The 17,837-nt window shown below is 39.5% G+C and overlaps 1 protein-coding gene and 1 non-coding gene across 6 annotated transcripts in view; both read left to right on the top strand.

Moving 5' to 3' along the window:
• Window positions 1-17,599, top strand: part of LOC101740910 (inositol polyphosphate multikinase) — a 31,445-nt gene extending 13,846 nt beyond the window's left edge. The window contains exons 1-6 of one of the 5 annotated variants that reach the window (XM_012688495.4): window positions 3,881-4,483; window positions 11,216-11,423; window positions 12,779-13,024; window positions 13,389-13,577; window positions 14,309-14,501; window positions 16,173-17,599. In XM_012688495.4, coding sequence (XP_012543949.1) covers window positions 11,228-11,423; window positions 12,779-13,024; window positions 13,389-13,577; window positions 14,309-14,501; window positions 16,173-16,635 — 1,287 coding nt within the window. In that variant the 5' untranslated portion in view covers window positions 3,881-4,483; window positions 11,216-11,227 and the 3' untranslated portion in view covers window positions 16,636-17,599. Of the gene's footprint in view, window positions 1-3,880; window positions 4,700-6,396; window positions 8,513-11,215; window positions 11,424-12,778; window positions 13,025-13,388; window positions 13,578-14,308; window positions 14,502-16,172 lie in introns of those variants that run through there. The other 4 variants (XM_062674834.1, XM_062674836.1, XM_038019758.2 and 1 more) reach the window with 4 other exon arrangements.
• Mir2775b (microRNA mir-2775b) lies at window positions 290-367 on the top strand. Its single transcript, NR_107427.1, has one exon. It is a non-coding gene; the product is annotated as a microRNA mir-2775b (primary transcript).
• Window positions 17,600-17,837: the final 238 nt, after the last annotated feature.

Genomic DNA, 17,837 nt, shown 5'->3' with positions numbered 1-17,837 from the left:
GGTCCCGCAGTAGTCGAAATTCGACTATAATTAATTAAAATTGTACGTTTGTACACTATTATGATTCTATTTTCAAAGACTATTATACTTCTATAATCACAAACTTCGCCAAGACTACACTATAGAAAAATATTATTTATTATTTAATCTATTCTCAATTTGACCACAGACGTCAAGAACAAAAATAAATAGTATGCATGCGTGTGTGCGTCAAATACATGGTAGTGTGTGTAATGTTTTTTTTATTGATTTAATGTATTTTTAGGCATAATTTAAATAGTACATCATCAAGGGAGAAAAGTAGGACGTTTCCTCCCGCGTGTAAAATTTCAAACACGCGGGATGAGATGTCCTACTTTTTTCCCGCGGTGCACATACTATTTTTTTTCTCCTACCTACGCCGAAAGCTCGTGGAGTACCGAGCCGGGGTCCAGGGGCGAAGCCCTGGCGGGGGCAGGGAGGGGCGGAGCTCCCTCATACTCATAAAAAAGCCATTTAACTGTTTGTTAATTTTTAAATAAACTACTGCCTCTGCCGGATGCAGTGAGAAGTGCTCAAACTTTAAACTGTTTTAAAAGAATGGTGAAGGGAACACTACTTATCTTCTTAGTGCTGTTTGTTTGCATCATCATTTATTATTTCCATACTGTTGATGTATTATGTGTATGTAAGTATATTAGTATGTATATTGGTATATAATTGTTATATAAATATTAGTATATATTTCATATGATATTGAAACGGTATATATTTTGTTTATTGTATGTATATATTTTCTATAATAATGTATTATTTATAGGTCAAATGTCACGTCGCAACGTCGTTGTCATTATTATTGCGATTCGAGCGGGTGCTTCTATCGGAATGACAGAGCTACGAGTATACTATGCACCACTGTAACGTTTAAGTTAATTCGATTTGCTTGCTTGATGAGTGGTCAAATGTGATGCTCACGACGCAGTGCCATTGAAATTGTTATTGCGATTCGTACCAAAAGGCATGAGCGCCCGTCTTGGGATAATGAGACTTATCCCACTTTTAATTTGGAGCCCACAAATATTTTATGGCAGAGATATAAGCGTAGGTTATGCGGGGGATCGGCCCGAGAGAGCTCCAAAATGCCTTGCATTCAGTAAAGTAGCAAAGTAATCTTAAATTGTATTGAATCTGCGAGTTTTTAACGGAGTTAAAAAAGAGGCGGTTATCGATTCGACTTTAATGAGCAGTAATGCGTTTCGGTTTGAAGGATGGGGCAGCCGTTGTAACTATACCTTAGAACTCATATCTCAAGGTTGGTGGCGGCATTTACGCTGTAGATGTCTATGGGCTCCAGCAACCACTTAACACCAGGAGGGCTATGAGCTCGTCAACAAATCTAAGCAATAAAAAAAACTATTTATCTATCCGTGTTCTTCGTTCTCTGTTTAGTTAAAATTTTGTACGTATTAAAACATGATTGTTTTTTTTTGAACTATCTTTGGTGACCCGTACTGCGGTGTCAATTTTCAAAACATTATCGTTAAAAATATTTAGATCCCGAGAACTAAGTGTGTTTGATTACGTGAGAACTCCTAGTTTACGGCCGATAAATGCGGAACGTTTGTTTCTACAACGCGGAAATCGTTCAGAGAATTAAGCTAGAATCGCACATATGCTACTTAGCCTCTCCGACTAAGTCATGAACGAGGTCAGACACTAATCACAGCCTAGACTTTTGTAGGCGAGAGGTATTTTTATTGTGTACACATATATTGGGTACGTATCACCACCCGATCTAATTACCTATGGCGCTGCGTTCTATGATGGGCGCTACTGACATTCAACGCTACATTTCGACTTTTTTTTATTGCTTAGATGGGTGGACGAGCTCACAGCCCACCTGGTGTTAAGTGATTACTGGAGCCCATAGACATCTATAACGTAGATGCGCCACCCACCTTGAGATATAAGTTCTAAGATCTCAGTATAGTTACAACGGCTACACTACCCTTCAAACCGAAACGCCTTACTGTTTCACGGCAGAAATAGGCGGGGTGGTGCAACCTACCTACCCGTGCGGACTCTCAACAGATCTTACCGCCAGTAAAAAAAACTAGTGTCTCAAGATTGGTGGCGGTATTCAAATTCTGATGTCTATGGGTTTCCGGTTACCACCTACTAGGTTAGCGGTAAAACTACCATTAACTGATTAGCTAACCACTAGGTTAGCAGTAAAAGAAAACTTATAAACTATACACGCGTTCCCAATGCGAACGTCACAACATGAATGTTATAAGGTTATATGAATTTTTATTTTTGGCACATTCCGTGGCCGTTTTCAACATCGATCAATAAAAAAAATTACGTTTCTCGTTCATAACTCGACTGCACGATGCTCTGAAAAGCAGTTTCTATTTATAATAAAATACATTTTTATTAATCAAGACTAGGGAATACCATCGTGAGGAATCTTTTCTGATTGTCATAAGAGGTAATATTTTGAATGTTTTATGTAAACTATCTCTGAAGGTACTAAATAAAGTATAAAAAAAACGTTTACTAACGGCTTATTAACTTTTTTTAACACGTTTTTATTAGCTTAACCTTATCATAACTTTTTTTGAATCTTTTTTAAAATAATAATAACTCAGTAACTTCAATACGTCCGATTAACTTCAAACAAGATGATGACAATACATTAATTTTATTACAATGGCTGATATAATATTCGACTGAAACCATGAAACTAATTTTAATTCGTTTTGCTGTTAAAGGGTTTTTCGTTTTTAATCATAACTAGATGATAACCGAGCTTTGCTTGGTTTTTTTTTTGATAACGCCATCTTGTTGTGTCTTTAAAGCGATTAGTTGCCCTCAATTAAGAAAAATAGTATTATTATTCGCCCATAGATGTCGGGAAGAGCTGATTATTGAAAACACGAATAGAACATTTTTTGAAAATAAATCGTAGCTAGATCGATTTATCGCCCCCGAAATCCCCTGTATACTAAATTTTATGAAAATCATTGGAGCCGTTTGCGAGATTCAGATTATATAAGTATATAATTATTAATATACAAGAATTGCTCGTTTAAAGGTATAAGATAATAATAATAATAACTGTGAACAAATCACGCACGGTCATCCCGCTGTAATTTTGGATTCCCTGTGTTATGGGCATCAGAGACATATATGTTGAAATATAAACATGTATAAATAATAAACACCCAGAGAAAGAGCAATCAATCTATTCCATCACACCTTTGAATCTAAACCTCAAACCTCTGCACTCATTAATTTATAGACATATTCAACTCTCTGTCTGCACTATCGAGTTAGCCATCAGTCAGTTTTTAAAATAAATATATTCAATTAAGCTTCAACTTGCTTATTTACTAAATTACACCTGTATATTTTAATTCAAATCGAAGTTCCGATGAAGATAACCTTTTTTGGTGAAATTGGCGTGTAACTCAAGATTTAAATACTATGACGATCTTTTGCGCGGCTATTGTATGACAATTCGCAAGCCGATCCACCTGTCAATGAACTTAAAATATACGAGTGCGTATCGGTATGAGCCCAGCTAATAGTATCTTAACGTTAAATAGGCGGCCCAGCTCCTGGATAGTCCCCCAATCGATCTGTCATGATCAGTCACGAAGATCATTACTACACCATAATTGGTTGTATGACCATTATGTATTACCGCCACCAGGCTTGAGATATGAGTTCTAAGTCTCAGTATTACAGTACCACGGCTGCCCGAACCTTCAAACCGAAATGCTTTACTGCTTTACGGCAGAAATAGGCAGGATTGTGTTCCACGCAAGTTCACAAGACGCCTGCTACCATATGATACATTTCTTATGTACTTTTTTCTGTTCTTTTCTTACCCGATACTCACGTAGTCATTGGCTAAATAAACGGTTAAGAATCTGGAAGACATTCTAGTTAATAATGTTATAATTTCTTTCTTATTACGCCCAAGAGACATATTTTCGCATTAAACTAATTCTTATCGTTTGGAAGTGTTTAGAGAATACACACACCTTGAAGAGTATCAAGTGGTGGTATCTACTTTATTGACAAAGATATTGGAATCCGATCACGCAGCGCTGTGAACATTGCTAATTTAATAAAAGATATCGATTTAGTGGAATTACTTTTAGATGTTGAGTGAAAACCTGTCAATGGTTAGAAGTATTATAATTTATTAGGTGTAAGTACATTAAATATCTATTGTATTTTCTGTAAGTTTACGTAATAAATAAAAACGGAATAAAATAATATATTACAATGTTTATTCACATTAAACATCAATCATCAGGTTTACCACTGCCGCGAATTCTTGCATTTATCGATTTAGACAATTTGTATCTTGATTTATTGCTCGATTAGATAAATCTTGTGGCCGTGAATATTGCCAAAGTCTTTCCGTTGCCTTCCACAAGCCGCCGTGTCGCGTACTTGAAGTGATTTTATCTTTCTAAACAGCAAAAAGGTATTTTTGTTAAACAGTCCCATAATTTCATTTAATTAAACCTGCTTGTTGTTTTTTTTTCCGTTTAATCTGTGTAAATAAAATAAAAAAATGGTGATTTGAACGAGTGAAAAAATATCGCTGTGATTTTTAAGATAACAACTTGTTTGTACAGCGTATGTGACATCCGTATAAAGGAATGTGAGAAAAGTGATAGATTCTGTCGGGGACAGATAGGTAGATTTGATATTGATGATAGATTATCGTATTGAGTTTTGTTTAGTGGTCAGGACTGCTGAGTTGTGTACGGGGTCCTGGTTTAATTCTCCGTTGGAATCACTTTAAGAAATACATATATTCTAAATTCGATATCTGGATGTAGACCTTTTCCAATACGCATAAGGCAGGAGAAAATAGTAACTAGGTTGTTCAGTACATAACGTTTAGTATTTAGCATAGTGGATCGATAATAGGTCAATTATGTTTCGTTAGCCGTTTCAGTTCACCTACAGCTTTTGAAATGTTATTCATTAAAAATAATGTCAGATATAGACGCTAAAAAGTTTAAAACTAACATCTATTTATTCTAGGAAATATCATACGTTCATTTGATGGACAGGAAGCAAATGTAATCAAACGTTATTTATATCTGAAGGTTGGCTGCGATATTTGTAATAAATAAGCTAAGCTTCGGGAACTGTTGGTAACCCCAAGCACTGGTCATCGTTCTCGTCGAACCCGCTAGCGACGAAGGGTTCGGCGAGTAAATTAACCCACAGACACACACAGCCCACTGAGTTTCTCGCCGGATCTTCTCAGTGGATCGCGTTTCCGATCCGCTGGAAGATTCTGCAAAGCTAGGGTTCGTGTTAGCAACAACGTCAGGTTTGAGTCCCGTGAGCTCACCTACTAGCCCAGTGACGCTGACATGGTCTTTGTAGACCAACAGATTCAAAAAAAATTGTGGTTATAGTCTGAGCCCTTTATTTGGACTCTGACCTAAGCTAAACTAAGTAAACAAAGGAAATTAAGTTTTGCATAAACTATTAAGAAAAATACCTTAAAATACAGACAGCATTTATATATTTTTTAAACGTACAAAATATTGTACACGTTAAAACCAAAATATATTTATGTAGGTTATACACCGAATTTAATTTTTATAATATCATGAAATGCGTAACTTATTGTTGAATTAATTTTTTTTTATCAAGGCTTCACGCAAGAATAGTCTTTGTCAATGCCACAGATATTATATTATTTGAATAAGTACTTATTATGCAATGCGATGGATTTTTAATTTATTTGCATTTGATTAAAGAGACAGTTTAATAACGCGATTATTTTAAAAAGTGAAAAAAAAAACTTATTTTTTAAAGTGGCTTGATCATTAACAATGTTAAGATTTTACCAATATGCCTACTGATAATGTTGACTTTCTTTCTTGATAATATTGACTTTCTATCTGTATCTTTTTTATTACATTAAATGGAAAAGTGACCGAAGATCGGGTTCAGTGGCGAGCTTTGGGGAGGCCTATGTACAGATACAGGCTGATGATGATGAAACATTGGCAATGCCAGAAGCGTAGATCCCCTGTCTATCGGGAAAGACTTTAAAATTCATGTCTTAGTTATCAGATTAAACTAGTGAAAGATATTATGTAGTTGATACCGGCACCGTATTTAATTTTGAATAAAATAGATTTCTCGTATTGGATAAACGCAGTGATTCTAATCTACTTCGGTGGCCGTAAAATTGATGACGGTTTAATCCTACTAATATTATAAACGCGAAAGTTTGTAAGAATGTATGTACCTAGTCAGGTCATAAATTCTGTCACATGTTTAATGTAAAATAATTGAAACAAGTTTATTCATTATGTAACCATTCATATACCAAAATGAACTTAACAAAACATAGATTCTTATGACACTAAAGTTTATTCAAAATTACCTCCGTGATTTTGAATACAGGCCTTCAATCTGCGCGGCCAGTCGTCTATCGCAGCACGAACGAGGTCCATGTCAATATCGGCGGCTGCCATAATCAAGGATGTCTTGAGTGACTCCAAATTGGGATGAGGCTTTGAGCACGCCTTTTCCTCCAAGGGTTGCCATATCTTGTAATCTAACGGATTCAAATCTGGACTGGAGGAGGGCCAGTCTTCGTGCCGGATGAAGTCGATTTCACGCGCCGCCAGCCAGTCTTGTGTGCTCTTCGCTCTATGAGCTGGCGCCGAATCTTGTTGGAATACCCAGTGCCTGTTATTGAACATGGTATGAGAAACAGGTTCCACAAGGTTCGTCAGGACTGTATTTTGATACATAACTGCATTCGTTTTTACACCTTTCTCACAAAAATGTACCTCTGTTAAGCCCCAATAAGAAACTCCCAACCATACCATGAGCGAGGATGGAAAATGACCTTGTTGGACATGCGGAATACGGTTGCTCGCTTCTTCACTACTGTGTGCGTACACCTTATCATTTTGTTTGTTGTAGCTCTCTTCTACGGTGAAAAATTTTTCATCCGAAAAATGAATTTCCCGATATTTTTTTCCCGCGTACCGCTTCAACAAAGCGCGGCATCTCTTCAGTCTCAGGTCCATTAGACGAGCATTCAGACGATGTCCTGTTTTTCTTCGATATGCCCGAAGCCCTAAGTCTTCATTTAACACCCTTTTCACCGTGGTTCTGCTTAACCCCATCTGAAGGGCCAACAGTTTCTGCTTACGTTTGGGATTTCTTTGAATTCGCGCCTTCACAGCTTTTATCACTGCTGGAGTCCTAACAGACCGAGGGCGACCACTTCTTGACCTGTCATCTACACTAGAGTCTTCATTGTATCGTTTGATGGTACGATAAACGAATCTTTTGGTTATATTCAAAATTTTCAGTATGTTAAAAATTTGAATTGGCGCGTAACCGCAACGATGCAACGCAATAGCTGCAACACGGTCTTCTTTAAGCGTCCACTCCATATTTAAAAATGAGTAAAATTCTAAAAGTATACATTTTTATTTTCATGAACAATTCGAAATTCGAATTCAATAAGCTTTTTTGTGGCCAGCGTTCTAAAAGAAAAGTTTTTACTGTGTGACAATACTTATGACCTGACTAGGTATATTTGTTACTCTTTCACGCAAAAACTGCTGAAGCGATTGTGATGAAACTTTACAATAATATAGCTTATACATCAGAATACACACATAGTCTATAATTTATAAAGATACAATGTCATTTACCCAAAGGAGAAGAGAGTCAAGTAAGAAGGAGAAAAATCTGCCATTCGCGAGCTATTTTGGCGTGTGCCGCAAAAACCGTTGGAGTTACACGTACAGATATAATGTATCATTGAAATATTTATTTTAAATAGTTTTACTAAAAAAACCCGTGAGAGCATTTATCTATCTTTTATTTGTAAGCCATCATCGTTAAAAAAGTGAACCATGATTATGAGAAGAGGAAAAAATAGATTTTTTATTTGTTACGTTTTCTTTAATTGTGCTTGTTACTGCGAAGACCACATTTATATAAAAGAAAATTCGATAAGATCATTAACAAATTACAGCTCCCGAAGCGAAGCGAGGACGGGTCGCTAGTTTCTAATAAATGACAAAACTAAACTCGCATTCCGTCTTAAGAATTGAAGCCTTTTGTTATTACGGCTTCTGAGAATAAGCGACCATTTCAGAATACATACACCAATAAGTATATTGATAATTGTTTTTTCTATACACGTTTTTATTTCTGTCTTACCCTATGTTTCTAAATAAATTTATTTTTTGTTTAACTATCTGCCAGTCGCTTCGAGGGTGAATTCTGGCTTCTCTGTGACCTCCGGTTTTTTATTTATACGGATCGAAAATTGCGGTGTCATTAAATTTACGACACATTCAAACTTTAACACACCGCGTTAAGCAGATCCCTTTACGAGTTTACGAATTATTGATAATAATTACGAAGCGGTAAATAATTATTGCATTGCTATTGCAATAAAATAATACAATCTTGTTTTTGTTTTATATCAGCGGTCTTAATACAAAAGGTAATCTTATCTTATTTCTTATTACGCTCGTATTTATGTATAATTGTTGTGTTTTTGTGTGTTATTTACGTAATTATGTACAATATTGAACATTTTACATTGTGTGCATATAGAAATGAGTATTAAAAAATTTTTTTTTTTTTTTTTTTTTTTTTTTTTATGATTGAAGGATTACTGGTGGCCCGGAGGCCTTTCCAGTTTCACCAGGACAGGTGGGCGAGCAAAGGCTCAGCCAGGAGGGGTGGGATTTGCTAACAGCTGCCCGAGCGCCTCCGAAGGAGACCTAACAACTCAAGAGTAGCTGCTTCGCGAATGAATCTACTACCGGATCGGAATCGCGACCCGCTGAGAAGATCCGGCGAGAAACTCAGCGAGCTGATTCATGGGTTAGGTTGCACGGCGAACTCTTTGTCGAGTTCGACGAGTACGGTTACCGAGGTCCCTAAGCCTGCTCCTAGAGCTGAAGGCGTCTAGTGCAAAGGTTATTAGATCTGATGGATCCGTAAGGACGTGTCTAGGGCGTCGACGGTGACTGGCTCCTGCATGATCAGGATTCGGGGAGTAGTCAGCGGCGGCTACGATAAGGCGATTATCATGACGCATAGCCTTATCGAAGTACCGTTCCGACGCTGACTTCATGTATTTCTGTATAGATTCGAGGCCCAGGTCGTCGTGTAGGTCAACGTTCCTCACGAACCACGGAGCTCCGACGGCTAACCTGCAAAAGCGGGATTGTAGAGATTGAAGGGTGTCTATGTGTGTGCGGGCCGCGTGAGCGAACACCACACTCGCGTAAGTCATGACGGGCCTTATGCAAGTTTTGTAAAGTGTCACCTTGTTCCGAAGGGACATTTTACTCCGCTTACAGATCATGGGGTAGAGTCTACCGAGAATAAACGCGGCACGGTCACGGACTGATTTTATATGCGGGCGGAATGTCATCGATGCATCCAGGGTAACGCCCAGGTACTTGACCTTCCTGGCCCAGGGTATGGATTGACTAAAGAGAGTAATCGGGGGTGTGAGATTCCTCCTCCTAATCCGGGAGGAAATCCGTGTGGAGCTTCCCCTCTGAAATAGCACCGCAGTACTTTTCGCTGGGTTGATGTCTATGCGCCATTTTCGGAACCACTGTCCTAGGGCTAGGGCTGCGCTCTGAAGCTTCTTCGCGATTAGGGACTTGTTTCTACTGGAATAGTAAACAGTCGTGTCGTCGGCGAATAAAGCTAAATGGGTCGGCGGCGACCGGGGAATATCGTTAACGAATAAGCTAAATAGGAGGGGTGAAAGGACAGAGCCTTGCGGGACTCCAGCTGTGAGAGGTCGTGGGGAGGAGCGGGTTCCCTCGACTCGATATCGAAAAGAGCGGTTCGACAAGAAGTCCCGTATGATGAGCACGAGACTATCCGGCACACCCATGTTGAATAGTTTGAAAATCAAACCGTTGTGCCAGACTTTGTCGAACGCTTTTGCGACGTCGAAGAAGAGAGCTCCCGTGTATAACGGTTTTGGTCGATTAAGCCCCACAAGAATGTGCTCCGTGAGGCGGTGCACCTGTTGAACGCATGAGTGATTTGTACGGAATCCGAATTGTTCATCGATGAGAATGCCCTTGGATGAGACGAAGTCTCTGAGGCGTTTGTAGAGCAGACGCTCATACAGTTTGCCTAGAGACATGAGGAGGCTAATCGGGCGGTAAATTAAAAAATCTGGTAGTAGCGTCAGTATTGGAGAAACAAAATTATGGAAAGCTATCGCTATGCACGTTATATTATGCAAAGAGAGGATGATCTTGTGGCCAAAAGGAGCCTGGGTATGAAAGTAAATAGTTATGTGAAAAGGGGGCGTCCTAAAAAGATTCGGATGGACTGTGTGAAAGAGGATATGACAGAGAAGGTTCTCAGTGCAGAGATGACGTATTATAGGCCTGAATAGAAATAGAGTAAATGCGGCGCCTACCCTACATATTGGTATTCCACTATTCTATTGGCAAAAAGATGAACATTGAATATTGTATCTTATACTAGCGATTCGCCTTCGCTTCGGGAACTCTTAATTTCTTATTGATCTTATTGAAACTCTTATAATAAATTATTAAGGAGCCAGTTAAGCAACTAGGCTGGATACTATCTTCCAGATTTCGAATATCACGCTCGACTCAAGAGTTAGAAATGAGTGAACATATTAGTATTTTCTTCGGTCCTCTTGAATTTTAGATGTAATTCAAACTATTTTTGTGGATTAATCTTGACAGTTGAAGGAGCACAATAATGTTTTAGCGTCCGTGACCATAAAAACTGTGAAGTATTCGCAACGTCGGAAAGAATATAATGACGAAAAAAAGACGCGAGATTAAACCGTATTATTTGCTTAATTTTTTTTATTAGCTTTAATTGTGCAAACGCTTATTATTGAAATAAATGATGATTTTTAACGCCATCTTGCGGTTAGTTGCCCTCAATTAAGAAAAATAGTATTACTATTCGCCAATAGATGTCGGGAAGAGTTGATTATTGAAAACACGAATAAAACAACATTTTCTGAATATAAATCGTAGCTAGATCGATTTATCGCCCCCGAAATCCTCAGTATACTAAATTTTATGAAAATCGTTGGAGCCGTTTTCGAGATTCAGATTAATATACAAGAATTGCTCGTTTAAAGGTATAAGATAAGAAATCTCACTGATTATATTTATTGCAGGTCAAGTTCTAGATGAGCGATGCGGCTGAACGACCAAAAAGGACTAAAGTGCGCCGACAGAGGTCCATCTATCAAGTGCACTATAATATCGAGAAACGCAACGACGAGCTGATGACGAAGCCCCTTGCCCTGCAGAAAGGGCTTGAAATCCAAGCCTACGATCTGCAGGTAGCCGGCCACAGAAAGACCGAAGACACCAAGTACTCAGGTACAGTGTAATATGATTTATGAAGAATTTTATAAACTCACAGAAAAATCAGGCTGTTATGGGCTTGATGTCTTTGCTCCTGAACAGACGACTTTTTTTTTTATTTCAGTTCGATAAAATCACCGGCTCTATTGCGAATTTGTATGACAATTTAATAGAAATAATCTATAATAAATATCTGTCACGATTACGACATTAAAAACAATAAAGTACATTAATTAAGACATTTGACAGCATTGTAATTATTATCTCAATAGTATAGAGAGAGAGAGTGCGTAAAATAATATCTCACTATCTCTCTCACACGCCCGATAGCGTTGACGTCATCAATTATGACACGAATAGTTATTTTTTGATAACATTTTAATGTATTTTTAATGAAAACAACAATAATTAACCTATTTCTAATTTTGTAATTAAAACTGATTGCTTACAATTTGAAAAGCAATATATGATTATCCGATCTGCTTCAGTGAATACATTACAATTTATCCAATTAGTATGTTGTTTAACATACCATAAATAACTAGGTTGATCAATTATCAGCTATGACATTTTTTAACTAGTTTAACTTAGTTTTATTCTTCCTATCCATTCATTTTAATAGGATGCTAGAATTTATTAGGCTAAAAAATATAGATTGAATAGAAAGACACTGAAATCGATCTTAAATTGATTACCTACCTCAGTGGTCGGGGAACCGGGGTATATTACCCCAAATGGGGTAAAATTAAATTTTGGAGGGTAAAAATGAAACTTTTGTGAGTAAAAAGTATATATTGAAGTGGAACTTAGAATCGTTGTTATTTCAAACTCGATGAAACGAAATGAAACGAAACGAAAAAATATCTTTTATTTTATTTTTCAAAATTATCATGGCGTCTATAATATGAAAGATGCTAAAAAGAAGCGATTTCGGTTTTTTAATTCTTCGCCATGAGGTAATATCAACTTACCCAAAAATATTTTGGGTAATAATTAAAAAAGTTTCCCGACCGCTGACCTACCTATACTGTTTTCATGGTCAATACCCGTGTGGGAGATACTTATTACGTTCTCTTTGCAATTCATGGCTTGGTACAACAACAACAATAAGCGCATGTTTGACGTACCAATAGTTTTTTTTTTATTTCTTAAATTTGTGTACGAGCTCACAGCTCACCTGATGTTAAGTGGTTACTGGAGCCCATAGTACAACGTCAATGCAGTATAGCTACAACGGCTGCCCCACCCTTCAAACCGAAACGCATTACTGCTTCACGACAGAAATAGACAGGGTAGTGGTACCTACCCGCGCGGACTCACAAGAGGTCCTGCCACCAGTAAATCGTAACAATAGTTTGCCATGCCATCAGGTTTATTGCAGTGCAGTAACGGAACAATCCTGAAACCCATAATCAAAGATTCCCAGAGGCGCGAGGTAGATTTCTATGAGCGCATGTGGGCATCGTCCGATCCTGACCTGGTGGAACTTCGAAAATGCACGCCCAAGTATTTCTACTGCAAGAAATACACTTACAATGGCTACGAACAGGAGTATATTATTCTGGAAGATCTGACGAGGAGGATGCTCGAGCCTTGCATCATGGATGTTAAAATTGGTAAGTGCTATTAGTCTCTGATGTCGGAAGAAGCAATGTCCCATCTACTATATTTACGAGTTGCCAAGCTGGAATTTTGTTTGTAGTGTTTTTACCACAAACATAAACGCACGCTCGCACGCTCGCATGCACGCACGCACGCACGCACGCACACACGCACGCACACACACACACACACACACATACACCCACCTGCACGCACACATACACGAACACACTCACGCAAAATAGATTTTCGAAGAACAGAAAAAAACGTAGTAACTATAAAAAGGGTTTAACTCTAAATGTTTTACAACAGAAATTACACGGAAAAACTCGACTAGAACTCGACAACACTCGACAAAATTCGTGATTATTTTAACAGGCAAAAGAACATGGGACCCGCTCGCCACAGAGGAGAAGATTAAGAACGAGCAGGCCAAGTATGCGCTGTGCAAGCAGCAGTACGGCTTCTGCATACCAGGCTTCCAGGTCTTCAAGCTGAATAGCGGGAAACTGCACAAATATAACAAGGAATACGGCAAGAAGCTCCACGGGCAAGGCGTGCGGGACGGTGAGATATTCACAATTCACTCCGACATTCCTTCACCCACTGATTTTCTCGCCGCCAAGATTCAGCGAAGCACTGCTCTTGCTACTAGTTTTAGCAAGCGTCAGTTTAGCTTACTGCCCGTCGACGTGTAGTTGAAATAGCCCCTTATGCTACCAACAATTAGGCAAGGAAAAAACCGGCCTTGGAAAGTTAATTTTCTAGCAAAATCGCTCTTATACAATATTGTGATACCAGACTTTGAATAGGTATGCGTCGGTCACAGGAACTTCCCGCATAGCCTCATACAAGTAGTCGGTCCTCGATCACCCTTTTCGGCCAACCTATACCCTGGGACAGGAAGGTCAAGTACCTGGGAGTCCCCTTGGATGCATCCATGACATTCCGCCCGCATATGAGAAATCAGTCCGCGGCCGCGTCGCGCTTAACCTCGGCAGACTACCCCATGATCTGTAAGCGGAGTAAAATGTCCCTTCGGAACAAATGTCCACGATTGACTTCCACGGTGAAGGAATAACATGTAACATAGACATCCATAATGCAAATGCCGCCACCCATCTTGAGATATAAGTTCTAAGGTCTCAGTATAGTTACAACGGCTGCCCCACCCTTCAAACCGAAACGCATTATTGCTTCACGCTAGAAATAGGTAGGGTGGTCGTACCTACCCGTGCGGACTCACAAGAGGTCCTACCACCGGTAATTGTATTTATTTGTATAATGTAATGTTTCAGCCATAAAGAACTACCTGAACGCGATAGGCGGCGAGCTGTGTCGCGCGCTGCTGCTGCAGATCCTGTCGCAGCTGTGGCGCGTGCAGCGCTGGGCGCGCGCGCAGACCGCGCTGCGGCTGTACTCCGCCTCCGTGCTGCTGGTGTATGACGCCGCGCGCCTACGGGACTGCTGCGCCGATCACGACCTGCTCATGTGAGCACTTTTATTTTCGGGCCGGGGCCGAACCTCCTACGAGGTCCCCGCGCCTAGGGGGCGCGCGGGGTATGTGGGACTTGACGATCTGCAGGGTGTTGGGAGCAGACCGCGGGCCCAAGGAATTTTAGAGCCCACCCACTAAACGACTCCCCTGCACTCTTCGCCCAAGCGTCCGCTGCCCTCCGAGGTCAGAACCTGGATGAGATAGGGGGGTTACCGTGGTCAACACTGCAACCAAACAGCGAAGCTCACCCCAAGGACGCCCGGCCGACGAAGTCTTCGAGGCGAATCGAAGGCTCTAAAACGTCGGCCGTCTCGGTACGGCAGCCCGTCAGGCCGCCCAGACGGTGCCGCTGGTGCTCATGTGAGCGCTACCGCGGCCATTTATTTTTTTTCCTACCTAAGCTGATAGCCTTGAGGGGCTATTTCAGCGTAACCTTAACTAGTAGGTGAGCTCACGGGGCTCAAACCGAAGTGATGCTAACACTGGCCCTAGCAAGAGCAGTGCTTCGCAGAATCTATCACCGGATCGGAATCGCGACCCACTGAGAAGATCCGGTGAGAATATCAGTGGGCTGTGTCTGTGGATTAATTTACTCGTCGAGCCCTTTCATCGCAAGCGACGGGTTCGACGAGAACGGTGACCGGTGCTTGCGGTGTCTAAAAGCACCGTTAATAGATCGGAAGGATCCGTAATGACATGTATTGGGCGGCCGCGGCCCGATGAACGCCATTCTCTTACTAAACCCGGGCTGTATTATTACGGTAGGCAGCGGCTTGGCTCTTCCCCTGGCATTGCTGGTGTCCATGGGCGACGGTAACCACTCACCATCAGGTGAGCCGCATACTTGTCTGCCTACAAGGGCAATAAAAAAAAGGCGATCCGTTCTTACGACCACTGCTCAGTTTAAATAAACACGTTAATGTGTTTGAATAACACCAACTTAAAATATCTTCCACCAGATATTCTATACTAGCCAACTGAGTTTCTCGCCGAATCTTCTCAGTGTATCGCGATTCAGTACTGACGAAGCTGCAATAGCCTCTTAGGCTACCAGCAAATAGGTAGGGAAAAGCAATTCTATTCAATACAGAAAAGACAGAAATAAAAAAAGAAGTTTATTTACAATTTTAATGCTTAATTGCTGCAAATACATCTGTTAGTACAAAACATTGTCCTCAATGCAGGTGTTTGTTCATTTCTTACGATATATTTAGCGTATCGTAAATTAAAATAAATTATCGTTTTAATTATGCTTTGCTATGAGACGAATCGACTCACGTAAATTTATAGGAAATATGGCGAATTTCGAAAATATATAGATGAATCGTTTCTGGGTTTTTTTATTGCTTAAATGGGTAGACGACCTCACAGCCCACCTGGTGTTAAGTGGTTACTGGAGCCCATAGACATCTACAACGTAAATGCGCCACCGACCTTGAGATATAAGTTCTAAGGTCTCAGTATAGTGACAACGGCTGCCCCACCGTTCAAGGCGAAACGCATTACTGCTTCACGGCAGAAATAGGTAGGGTTGTGGTACCTACCCGCGCGGATTCACAAGAGGTCCTCTCACCAGCATATACTACCATCACTATGTATCAAACGATTATCGGATCGTTCGAAGATTATTACTATTTATTTAGATTGATATTTTATATTCACAGGACCCGCAAAACATGTCGTTCCACGCCGATCACAAGGCGTCAGTCCATACCTTCATTACACAGCGGAACTTCATTCAGTGGTCAGTTGTCCAAGACAGGTCCGGTCTACAAGAAGCTGTCTTCTGTTCCCCTGTCCCCCCTCCAAAACGAGCCCCCCCATCCCCCTTTAAACTCCCCCTGGAGCGAGGCCCTCGAAAAACTCAACCACAATCACTCCTTTGAGCATAACTATGAAGATAAGTTGTCTAAAATAAAGATGAACTATCGTGCCCTTCTCGACCAATTGAGTTCGGATTCTCCCAACCCTGACCCCTGGGGTACGGTAAAAATTATCGACTTCGCTCACGCGTTCTTCAACGAGGAGGAGGAGAGGTGTGTAGATGACAATTTTAAGGACGGTATAGATTCTTTTGTAGCGATCTTCGAGGATTTCTTGAGTGAAACTGACGATCAAATTATTTGATGATAAATGTTATTGTATATAATTTGAGAAAAAAAAGAAGAAAATAAGAACATTAATAATTGTATTAAGTTATTAACCACAGAGTTAAAAAACGTCAAAAAAAGAAAGGTTATTTCTGTGATTTTGAGGGATAAAATAGGACTGTTCCAACTATTTTAATCTGTTCATTTTGGAAGTCGTAAACTTGATTGAAATATTTAAATCTCACGTTTGTTCTATTAGTGTGCTTAGTGCGAGTTTTTTAACGTTCTCGATACTGTAAAAGTTTACTCAAATTTGTATGCAGTGTAACTTTTGCGCTGTTCTCACTTCTGTCAAGGTCAAACTGGCTTTATGGTTCGTAACCATGAAAACTTTAGCTTAGTTAAACTCATTTACTTAGTTAAACTTAGTACTCTATGTCATTTACTTAGTTAAACTTAGTACTCTATGTACCAAATATAGTTTTGAAATATTTTAGATTTAGGTGCCAAATTATGTGGTGTCAAAATTTAGGTATGATAAATAATTTTATTAGTAATTTTACTCGAGACGAATTTTTAATCGGTAGCTGTCGCCTTTTTAAATGAAGTATTTATAACCGTACTTAATTGTGTTAGGAAATTAATAAATTTTATAGGAATTTATTCAAGGATTTCAAAATGTCTTCTAGTATGTCTGTGACTTCATGAGTGTCTTGGGCCGATTTTAATGGTGTTTGTTGTGAGAGTGCTATTTTGTTTTTGAAGGTTTTTAGCTTGACGCTCTATCCGATTCTACCCCAGCCGTCCGGACCGTATTTTTAATCGGGACACAATCTACTTAAAAACCTTACTGTTATATAGTTAACTATATGTTTGTAATCGACATGTTAATTTTAGATGTTTGTTAAGTTTTATGAGGTAGTAACGGCGATATCCCGTAATGTTTTGTAAAATACTTTATTTAAAATAAAATAAAAATATATTATGACAAGATTGAAAAACATTTTTTTTTACCTCTCCTCCTTTGTGATCTTATTTAGCGCTAAGGTTGTATTAAAAGTCATGTCCGATTTAATAAGACCCACCATTTTACTGATGAATATAAAAACGTGTTCACTCCCCAAAGGTCTTCGCGGTGTCAGAATCGAACCCTCAACAAGGTTCAAGCGCGCTAAGTACTGCGTCACTAAATTATTATCGCGCTCCTATTCATTGTGCTTAGTGCGAGTTTTTTAACGT

Source organism: Bombyx mori, chromosome 3 (assembly GCF_030269925.1).
Source record: "Bombyx mori chromosome 3, ASM3026992v2".
Classification (NCBI taxonomy): Eukaryota; Metazoa; Arthropoda; class Insecta; order Lepidoptera; family Bombycidae; genus Bombyx; species Bombyx mori.
The sequence above is the reverse complement of the archived record's forward strand: the minus strand, read 5'-3'. Positions and strand labels throughout refer to the sequence as shown.